General features: G+C 40.8%; 2 protein-coding genes across 4 annotated transcripts in view; one reads left to right on the top strand and one right to left on the bottom strand.

The window, feature by feature from the left end:
* xylt2 (xylosyltransferase II) overlaps positions 1 to 1028 on the bottom strand; it is a 14703-nt gene extending 13675 nt beyond the window's left edge. The window contains exon 1 of the mRNA XM_020597843.1: positions 816 to 1028. Within this exon, the coding sequence (XP_020453499.1) occupies positions 816 to 947 (132 nt within the window). The 5' untranslated portion in view covers positions 948 to 1028. The remainder of the gene's footprint in view (positions 1 to 815) is intronic.
* Positions 1002 to 9943, top strand: LOC109958892 (uncharacterized). 3 transcript variants are annotated; one of them, XM_020597846.1, is made up of 6 exons: positions 1002 to 1086; positions 3786 to 3875; positions 4400 to 4509; positions 6612 to 6713; positions 7023 to 7196; positions 8841 to 9943. In XM_020597846.1, exons 2-6 carry the CDS (start codon positions 3800 to 3802, stop codon positions 9021 to 9023), a joined length of 645 nt encoding a protein of 214 aa, XP_020453502.1. In that variant the 5' UTR covers positions 1002 to 1086; positions 3786 to 3799; the 3' UTR covers positions 9024 to 9943. The 3 variants fall into 3 exon arrangements, with proteins under 3 accessions (XP_020453502.1, XP_020453501.1, XP_020453500.1); XM_020597845.1 differs by having other exon boundaries at positions 1013 to 1086; positions 3479 to 3875; positions 7026 to 7196; XM_020597844.1 differs by having other exon boundaries at positions 1013 to 1086; positions 3479 to 3875.
* The last annotated feature ends 1269 nt before the right edge of the window (positions 9944 to 11212 follow it).

Genomic DNA, 11212 nt, shown 5'->3' with positions numbered 1-11212 from the left:
TCAAAAACCCATTTCTCTACACACACAGTCCTCCACAGGTCACAGCTGTTAACAGCTCACCGTACCTTGCCTCCAGGTGTGGGAGGAACACAAAGAATAAGACTCCCACAGAGGACTTGGCTAAATAATCCGTTTCAGTGGTATGTAGTGGAGGCAAGTCTCTGCTAAACTTCGGCTTTTATCTCCGGGAAATGCTCCCTCCCTGGGTGTTCCAGTCTGAATCAAAGCGTAGTCATTAAAATGGAACAACACTGCTAGATACAAATAGGGACAGAGAAAAGAAAGCAGGAGAGATGCTGGATATTTTGAGGCGGTCCAACTCACTGAACAGTTTCACTGAAACATAACAGGGTGTTTTCTCATGCTCACACAAAGTTGCCTCACTCCATACACGTCCTCCACCTTTTAGCTGTCTGTTCCCTCTCTCTGCCCATCATCACATTTCAACACCATAGTAAATCCACATTAAATGTAACGTTACTTGACAACCAGCGGTGGTGTTGGGACCACTGCTGCTTCTTAAACTAGTTAACTACCATGTAACCAGTCCTATCATTGCGGGAAATTCCAGTGTACTTTGTGTCTTGTACTGTGGTCAGTGTCAGACAGACAGACAGACAGGACGGGGCTGGTCCGGTTGTACTGAAATGTTTCTGAGCAACGCTGTTCCTCCAACTGCTAACGTGGCTAACATCAACTAGCCTTACTGTATCACAACACACCGCGAGCTAAGCTAAGCGCTAACGGCTAGCTCTATAATTAAACCCAACCGAATAGCTGTCATTTCAAACATAATCGGAGGGATTGTTTCTTACCTCTGCCTCGCCCTCTTCCAGACTTCTCAGACTCCATACTACAAGCCCTTGAATCAGGAGGATAGTCAAAGCGGCAGCAATCGCTAGTTTATATCGTCGGAGAAGCTTCAGCACTCGAGCGCTGGCCACCATTTTTTCGTCTCCAGTGACGGGTGAGCGCGCGCGCACGGTGCACTCTCAGCTGCGCGCACACGTGTCTATCTCCGTCCTGAGATTGCTGAAAGTTTGTCTCCGAAAATTACACGCAGTGCGTTAACTTACATATTTGATGGTAAGTGTTTGTATAATATATTATTTAAAGAAAGCGTCCTCCTACTGTCGTTGTACATTTCCATTGTTTTGAGTAGAATGATTTTTTATTCGACTACAGCAAACTCCCACTTCTTATACACACTAAATATCACTGAGTCAGATTTGTCCCTACTTGGGTCAGTATTAAGCCCAAAACTAGTAATAGGCTTATCCTTGGATGGATTTAAGAATGGGGCCACCTGGCATAGGCCCAGGGGCCTTAGAGGTCAGGGGGACCTGGGCCAGTGCTTCAGCAATGTTAAAAACTATAAATAGATGCCAAACAAAGGGTCACAACATATAAAATTACCACAAATGACATAAAAATCCCATTTGAATACCACCCAAATACTACAAAGACAAAAAAATGACCATAAAGGGCAACAAAGGGATACTAAAGAGACACAGAACCACAAAAATGTAATGCTAAACTATCAAAAAGCAAAGCAAAACAATCACAGGGAGATGCAAAACTACCATAAAAAGATGCACACAAAACACAAATGCAGGGCCAGGTGTAGTCTAGCTATCCAGTGTACACCGGGGGCATGGACCCTTCAAGGGTCCCCCAAAGGGTTTTCAGAAGTTTTTTCATCTGAAAGATAGGAACGTGTTGTTATGTGTGTAGTGGCAAAACTAATAAAAGTGGTGAGAAAGGAACAAAGAGCTCAGTCATCTTTTTATGAATTTATTAAAGCATGCAAGTAATTCAGCTGAATGATCACCACCAAGTCAAACAGTGAATGAAAGAATCAGATATGTTCCGAACAAAATAGCAAAAAATATATCGATATTGGCAAGGGTTAGATATATTTTGAACGGGAAAGCACTACGCATTTTGTATTCTTCATTGATTTTACCATACTTAGAGTATGGCGTTGAAAACTGGGGAAATACATACAAAAGCTCACTTCAACCATTGTATATATTACAAAAAAGAGCGATAAGAATTGTGCATAAGATGGGGTATAGGGATCACACCAATGGAGCTTTCATACAGTCTAAATTGTTAAAATGTTTTGATTTATGATTTTACCATACTTGGAGTATGGCGTTGAAAACTGGGGAAATACATACACAAGCTCACTTCAACCATTGTATATATTACAAAAAAAAAGAGCGATAAGAATTGTGCATAAGATGGGGTATAGGGATCACACCAATGGAGCTTTCATACAGTCTAAATTGTTAAAATTTTTTGATTTAGTGGAATATAAGACTGCTGTGTTTATGTATGTAGAGATACTGCTTGTAAACCAATGATGTAAGATGATGTCATGGGTTAGGACTGGATAAGTCTGACTTCTTCCTACTCCATTCAAGCATGTACTAGGTATAAGCAAATTGATATTGGATTATGTGTACAATTATGTGTGTTGTCATATCAACTGTCTTTACATGCTTGAAAGAATAAATCAAATCAAATCAAAGAATCAAAAGACACAATCTTTATAGACACAGCAAACAGGCAATAGGGCAAAGAACGTGGAGACAAACCCGAGTGACCAAAGATGATACTATCAGCAAAATATACTGACTGCCCAGACGGCCAAATGAACATGTTCCACCCTGAATGCGGAACTTGGAAATTTTACTTTCCTATTCTTGAAGCCTGACCTTTATTTCTTAGTACACTCCAAGTATTGCCACCACACCCACTGCTGTGCATACAATCAAAAACAGAACCAAGAGTGCTGATCTACTGGTTTAGCTAAGCAGATATAAAAAAGGAATTTATCCTTACAAAGTCCAACAGTGAAAAACAAAAGAAAGCTGAGCTTTTACAAAGATAGAAATACACTGAATACAGCCATATATCTATATATATTCCGCAGTTACCTTTAACCAAGGCACTTGCACTGGACATAGGAGAGTGATATAAAATAAACGAGACACTGTCCAGAACGATGAAACAAGCCAGGGTTTTATCTTTACCTGTAATGCATTAAAATTTGCATTCACAGATGATTTTGATAAAGTCACAGAATAAAATGTAAAACAAAAGTCAAGACAAAAAGGTTGGCCATTTGTGCAACAATAGTAAATATCTCAAATAAATCAGAAAACATCACCTAAAAAAAGACCTTTTCCAAGAATTTCCATTTTTACTTAGTTTCCCAAGAAAGAAGAAAACGAGGACATGCTTTTCATAGCTCCTATCTATAAATACGAACACTAGTTAGTTAACCGACTGTAATCTCAGTTAGAAATATCGGCCACATGTGGAAACTACGCATGAACAGTAAGTCAGACTTGTTACACTGATGCTTTAGGAGATTTCTCCTCTGCACATATTTTCTGAGACAACCAAAAGAAAAAAAAAAACTAAAACATGTTACTTAGGTTAACCAATATGTCTGTTGACCGTATAGCTACTGCTGCTCCTACCAGTGCCAGACCATAAACCAAACTCTGCTGCCGTCCAGCTCAGAGCCGGCGACGTCACGCGTTTGGAGATGGCGTCAGTGCGCCTTCACGGGCTCATAAACGCTTTGGCGTGTTTACTGAGTGCAGAGAGTTTGTGATCCGACTTCCAGAGCGCATTTGGACTGTCCCGAACAGACAATGAAAAGGAGCGACAGGGCTGGTCTCCACTTGTTTTCTCCGATATAAAAAACATGAGAGTGTTTGTGCTGAGGGTGGTGAGTTCAGGGGCATTTCTGAAGGGGGTATTATCAGTTTGCACAGAAGAAATGTCCACAACTCCAAGACCAACCGGTCTCCCCCACCAGATGACACTGGATCAACTCACAGTGGTGGGTGCATCCTGTAAGTAACCCTTTTAACTGACATGTTTAAAAGAAAGAAGACTCTGCTACATATCATATTTTAATCATATCTAACTGATCTGAAGATGAGACACTTTTCTAGATACTGACTTTTACTTGTCTCCTGTGTAGTATTTGCACTTAATCCAGCCATATTACAGCTGTGGGATGAGGCTTATTCATGTTTCACATACTGTATGTGTTGACAGAAGATAGCAGCTAATTTGATAGCCACATATGACTAAAAGTACTATAAAACACAATTTATAGTTGACAGAATAATCGTGGCACCTACAAGTTATTCTTGTTCTTGACAGACGGGTAGTGCACCTGAGTTATGTCTTTAGTGTTCACACTGTAGAGACAGACTGTCAGTCAAGAGTTAAAAATGACTCGATATATAATTCATTTAAAGAAAACTTCACTAAAGAGTCCATCTGTTCTGATACTGTTCTTTTGCACAGTTTTTGAACAGGAAAACGGATCAATGTGATTACTATTTCCTTCTCTCCTGTTTTCAAACAGTTTCTTCTCTGCTGTTCTTTGTGGTTATTGTGGGGCTGCTGTCCATTATCTGCCGCAGGGATCCTCACTGCTGCAAACTGCGCTCCTATCAGGAGCCACATGCAGATATGGTAAGAAAACAAAAGGCCGAAAGTGCTGTCGTTTTCTTTTTTAGTCACCTGCATGTTCCGTTTTTTAAAATCACACTGAGCTCAGAGACACTTGGTGCACTCGGCGTATCGCCATTAAGAAGTGTCAGGTTCAATTTGCATGGCTAGGAGAAAAGACTGGAATAAACTTGATATGATGATTGTAAGGCAATGGATTTGTCTCAGTTGAATTAGCTGCTCGCCAGAAATATCTCCGAGTGCCACCGTGACTCTAATGGAGTTGGACAGAATTAGCACTTAACATGCATACTGCTGCTGGTACAGCATCAATGTGATTAAATTACTGCTAAGCAAATTTTGTTTCTAACATTGACACAGCAGGGGAAGCAAAACAACAAGAGTGTGCATCATTTTCAGTCATTATTACTTGAATTTTTTTATTGACACCACACCGTTAACACCACATACAGGATCTCTGCCTATATAACCGCTTACATATCTTTAAAGCTGTTGGGGGTGGTGCTGGAAGGGCGAAAAGGAAGAGGTAGCGTTTCATTGGTTGCCCATTCTCTCTGTTTCCTCTTCCTGACTTGTTTCTCACCTTTGTAAGTCCCAGGGGTGAAGACCAAGTGTTATCTTGAGATTACAGAGACACAACTCATACCTCCCGCCTTCAACAAACAGGAAGCTCCGTTCAGCTGCGGCTTGAATGGGGACGCTCTGTTGTCACATCTGAAGGCCTAACAGAGCATTTCATTGGTACAAACTGACTGTATCCATACATTATGTAACTGATAAGATGACACTGCGTCCCTTAACTTGCTTTTAGGGCAGTACAGTAAGCTACACGTGAGAGTCTGTAAACAGAGTGTAAGGTGCCAAAGTTTGTTGGTGACAGGGTTTATTTTCATTTGTTATGGGATATTAATTTACTCAAGTATTTTCCCTCATGTTTATTAACACTAAGTTAGGACAGGAAGTCATTCAGGAGGGAAACACACAACACTGTGTCATTGTGTTCCTCAGAAACATTTCATGTCTTTAACTTCATTGTCACATACCTTTCCCTGCTTCGGTTTGCACCATGAATAGTGGACAGACCCCTCTGTGGGTGTTGGGGACGCAAGGCGGACAATGGATCTCCTTTAGGTTGCAGTAGTGAAAAAGGCACACTGCCGCTGGGGTCCACCCCCGACTTCAACAGTGATTTTACACGGCTGTGCTTTTTCACACTGGTTGAATCACTGGCAGCAGACAAAAGGACAGCGCTCCTTTTTTCTCTTTCCTGAGGACTTTTTTTTTTCCGTCTTAAAAGTACAAACCAGCGAGGGAAAATGACCTTTGACATCACCTTTTTAGTGTCGTCTCTCTGAAATGATGTGAGGGTTATGGCAAAGGTCATAGGGGTGCATCACTCTAAGTGTGAGTGATGTCACTGTTTAAACTGGTCTGGGAAAGTGCTAATTTAATATCTACCGAATGCTGAACTCGCACTTGTGTTGACTCTCTTTAGTGTTAGTAGCGAATGTTGTCGTAGCATGTCTTATCCTCATGCTGGAGTTAAATCTCAGTCAGGCAACAAACTCACTTTGTTGTGACGCCTGCCCACATGACATCCAAGGCCATAATGTGTATTGGAGTGTGCTCGTTAAGAGGTACCTGCCACAGTTACAAGGGGAGTACAGAGATGCTGAAAGGACCACACGGTGTGGTTTGTTGCCTAGGGAGCCCGATGACACAGTAGGACATTGCATTGTTCTCCACACAAAGGAGGCTCATTTGGACCGAAGGCGATTACCTCGTTTTCTGGGCAGCCTTTTTTCAGGATTCCTGCACCTCATACAGTGCAACACTGACAGGTCTTGTTTTAGAGGGGGTGGAACTGGGAGGAGGAACGGAGATCAGAGGGGTGTCGTTGTATTGATCAGATAATTTATGGTATTGCTAAACCACCCAGTGTCACACAGTGATTAAACAAGGCATGAAAATCAGTCAATTGTGCCGAAATGAGGGGATTTCTGACAAATTGCAAACAGCATGGGCCCAGCATGCATGATACTAAGTTAAAACAGAAACTAACAAATGCTTTTAACAGAACAATTTACTTTCTGCTTGTTTTAAAGGGTGCTCCTCCTCAGTACAGCAGCAGACAGACGCTGGTGGGATCTCCTCATTTAGCGCAGATGAACCATGTATCGCATGACATGAATGACAACAATACTGAGGTAAGAGAGCATCATCAGCTGTTAACCAACACAAAGCAGCTTCCTGAGTACACCCCCCCATACCCTATTATGTGAAAAAAGACACACTCTCAATCTTACACATACTGTACAATACGCATATTACTGAGCTGATTAGTTCCCACCTCCCAAGTGGTTTCAGTGGCTGCAGCTTACTGGGCTTTATGTTTAAAGGGGGTATCAGTGATGGGATGTACTTGGGCTATTATCAATAAATCCTCAGCACATGAAAGCATCTGTTTTCTGCCCCTCATAACCATCCCTCTGTGATTTGGCCCTTGTGTGTCTCAGCAGGCAGGTCAGCTGTTCTTTGTCGGCCTGCCCTCCAGCTACAGCCTGCCCACAGTGGCGACCCCCCTGCCGAGGCTCCCCTCCTATGAGAGTGTCCGAAAGAAGGACCGCCAGAGGCAGATCCACATGATGATTGCAGATCGCTTCGGCCTCAACGGACCCATTGTGACTGAGGTGGGCTAAATTAGGGATTTTGACTCTCACAGCAGTTGATACAGTCACAAATGCGTTGACAGTGGAGTATTTCAGACACTGATGTTAGGCTTAGCAAGAGGGATGATATTTTACTTCCATTACAGTTTCAAGGAAGGCTAAAGCTCATGTAAACTCAGCTTATTATGAGGCCTTGTATGCAGTTTCACAATGAATGGAGCTAATAAGAAGCAGGGTTTTTCCCTTGTGACCATGCTGTCATACAATACTGTAACAAGAGCTTGTTCAAAGATCACATTGCATTCAGAGTGCACTAAACATGATGCACTATTAGCTCACATAATATTTGTTGTTGAATTGTGTTGCCGTCCTGCTTCAAGGTTTTACTGTGTTGATCTTTTGTTGAGTTTTTGACTCGCACAACGCTTGAGCACACAAGGTAATGAGAAAAAATCAGATCAAACATAATTAAAGCCTGCACCCTGAGTGTAAACAGTGCCCCAGCATGATTCTATGTGATCCTGTCTTCCACCGTTTATTTCTTCTTTGACCTTTCTTTCTTTTCTTTGATTAAACAGTCCATAGCATGACTGCCCTTCTCTCTCTCTCTCTCTCTAACACACACACACAAATTCGTAGAAATGATGGCCCCTTAATTTCCCACATCTGTCGTCTGTCCCCAGGGGAGGGTAGTAGTAAAACTTTGTGGCCTGGTGTGTGTGTGGTGAGTGTATCAGACAGAAGGCAGGGTCGTAGGGTTGTTTTTGTTGCCTGAGGGTCCCCAAGCAATTAAAAGATAAGGGGACTCAGTCAGGCTATGTGAATTTACCAGATGTGATTAGAAAGATAACGCACAGGGCAAAAACATGTTCCAAGCAGCCAACATGGAGACAGATTGGTGATGTAAATATATCTGCAATACAGTTTGGACAGGTCTTCCTCAAATTGGCTAAAATCAATATTTTTATGACCATATATCAAATGACACTGTGAAAACAATGCATTATTAAAGGAATCCCTCATAATGTTCAGATGTTGGGCCACAACTTTGCCATTTTGTTTCACTTTCATTGCTCTCATGGCGTCATTTTCAGCTACAGGAAGCAGCTGCTTTCAGTAAAAAGACTTCAAATCCATCACAGACATACTGAGAGCTGAAGAACATTTAGCAGCTTAAGAGCTAATTTCCCACAGGAGAAGGAAGGGGAGGTCCAACAAGCTGTAAACAAACAACAAAACTTTATATATTATTAGAATTATCCGATATATTATTACCTGAAAACATGTTGGCGAGTAGTTGCCTATTTACACATCCAACAGACACAGAGAAGCATTAGCATTCATTCAGAGTAATGTTTGCCCAGCTGAGAGAGATATTAGGCTTTAGCTGCTGCACAATGAAAACAGTTACATGCGACAGCTGGAAATGAAGTTCGAAAGTCCAGTGAGACTGAAACAAAACAGTGAAACGTGGGGCCTGAAAACCAAACGTCCAAAGAGGTGAGGGAACCTTTACAGTTGGATGATATTTTCTCTGGTTTCCTCGCCACAAGTGAGAACTTTCACATTAAAAGCAGTCATATGATCTATTTGCAGTATCAAAATATTGATTAGTACATCTTTAAATGAGTATCTTGTGTCTTGTTGTCTTTACTTTTCCTACAGCCACCTCCAACATATGAAGAGAGCATCCGTCAGTCTGTTGAACTGCCACACAACATCTTGTCATCTGGTGTGGCCATCTCTCCTCCTCAGAGTACCAACAACACCGACACAGCACCCAACATTCAGGCTGACTCACCTCATCCAGTCAACTGTGACAGAAGCAGCACTGTTCTACCTGTGTGATGCTGGTCGAGCGCCCAAGCTGATGATCAGTCTGATGGCTTCCATACAGGTGGAGTCACCAAAAGAACACAAGGCTTGAAGGCTGACCATGATCGGATCCTTTACACGAGCTGATAGCTCAAACGCTGAGTTTACGATGACAGCCAGTGAACGATGGGGGAGCAGCTATTTGAATGTTAAGAAAACACTTGGTGACAGTTACTGTACACCGTCATGCTGCTGAATTTCAGGAGAAACACTGGAAATAAACATTTACTGAGGTGGCCGGTACCATATATTTTTAAAAGGACGGGGAAGAACAGACTTGACCATCGCATACCAAAAAAGGGAACCACTATTTACATAGTGATTGTACTGCATCAGCAAACATTGGTTATGTTTGCTCTCCTCTTGTATTCTGCTGTTTCTGACCCACAAACCTCACTGTGTGGTTTGTAAGGTTTTCAGAGCCGTGTACGCCGCTGAAACTGTGCCACACCGCTGCAGCCTGTGGATCAGGCTGTGAGAGGGAGAATTAAAAAAGGTGCTAATGAGAGTGCGTGTGCCATCTACTGTATGTGTGACAACTTATGTAAAGGTGTTTTTGTCTTAACCGCTTTACCTCGGTTATTTTTTCTGATGATTTGTGTTTTTATGATTTCTCACTTTCTTAGCAAACATTTTATCTTTTAATTGTTTGTTTTGCTCAGCACAGAACACTGTTTGTTCTAATCACCAAATGGCTTCGATTCCTCAGCGGAGCGAATGTGAAATGAAAACAAAAGAGAAACGCCAAGTTCTCTATGGAGACCTCTCTTTCTTGAGTTGCCTTCTGCCACCTGCCATGTATGGATACCATTTGTTTTGTCCTGCATTTTGTCTTGTGTTGTATTTATTGAAGAAAAATGTGACTCCTCATTTCTGTTTCTGTGAAAACAAATATATTAAAAACCTTTATTGTTTTGTTAATGGGCTCTTGTAATTTAAGAGCAGCAGCTGGTTCTGACTATTTACTAATCAGATTAGTTAGGCTCCACAGCTAAAGGCCATTTCAGGAAAATTATGGAGATGTTTGTCTACAATTAATATTCATAAGTAAACTGTAAAGAATTGCAAATTCAACAGTATCAGAAACTCATTTCAGTACAAAAAAAAAGATGAGAAATTATTTTCTTAGACACTTATTGACCCCTTATTGGCTAAACACATTTCCCCAGATAAGTATCTTTCAATTTCAGTCACAGTCAGTCAGTTCCTCCACTTATACAGTTTCAGCCATTTGCTGTCAGGTAGTAAATATTCTACAAAACCAAAAATATTATGTATGTAATTGAAAAATCTTTTTATTTTAATCAATGATTGTAAATACTACTCTACTCGAAGTATATGAAAAACAGATGTATCTTCAAGAAAATGACTTCTGTTCTCATAAATACGTGAAACAGGTCAGAAAATTTAATCATACAGAATCAACGATGTGCGTAGTTTTCTCCGGGAGACGTTCAGAAGCTGTTTTGAGAGGGTGCAGGCAGCAGAAGGTCTGTTAACCCTGACAAAACAGGTGACACATCAGCGGTTGTGAATGGCGGGACTTTCCCTAATAAAGCACAAGCACCATGCATGTGATTAGACTACAAACCATGAATGGGGACGTGGTATTCTCCTTGCCATTTCTGGCATCATCATCTATAAAAGAATATTTTGACATAATGTATATCAACATGATCTGTGTATAAATATATATACACATCACAATGGTTATACACTTTATTGCACTGATGAGCTGAACCAAAGACAACATCTGAATGCTGCATTTGGTTCAGGTCTAGTTTATTTTTACAAATACAGTGCTGGAAAGTAATTAAGTATATTTACTCAAGTACTATAGCTAAGTACAATTTTGCGGCATCTGTACCAGAGTATTTTTTATTTTGTGTTATGTCATACTTTTACTCCACTACATTTTAGAGGCAAATATTTTACTTTTTACTAAGTACTTCTTCCACCATTGAACAAATGTATACAAAACCTAGCCTGTAGTATTAGACGGTTTATGTTAGGGTGATTTTTATTTTATACACTTAAGAATGGTTTTATTTTATAGCACACATAAGTTTACATACTTACATGTCACAGATATGTTTATGTAGTTATTTTTCACCCAATTATATGTTCACTAACATAAAGAGAAAATAAGTTTCTGTAGGAGA

This window comes from Monopterus albus, unplaced genomic scaffold, assembly GCF_001952655.1.
Source record: "Monopterus albus unplaced genomic scaffold, M_albus_1.0 scaffold35.1, whole genome shotgun sequence".
Taxonomy (NCBI): domain Eukaryota; kingdom Metazoa; phylum Chordata; class Actinopteri; order Synbranchiformes; family Synbranchidae; genus Monopterus; species Monopterus albus.
Note: the sequence above shows the minus strand (reverse complement) of the source record. Positions and strands in the feature narration are given on the sequence as shown.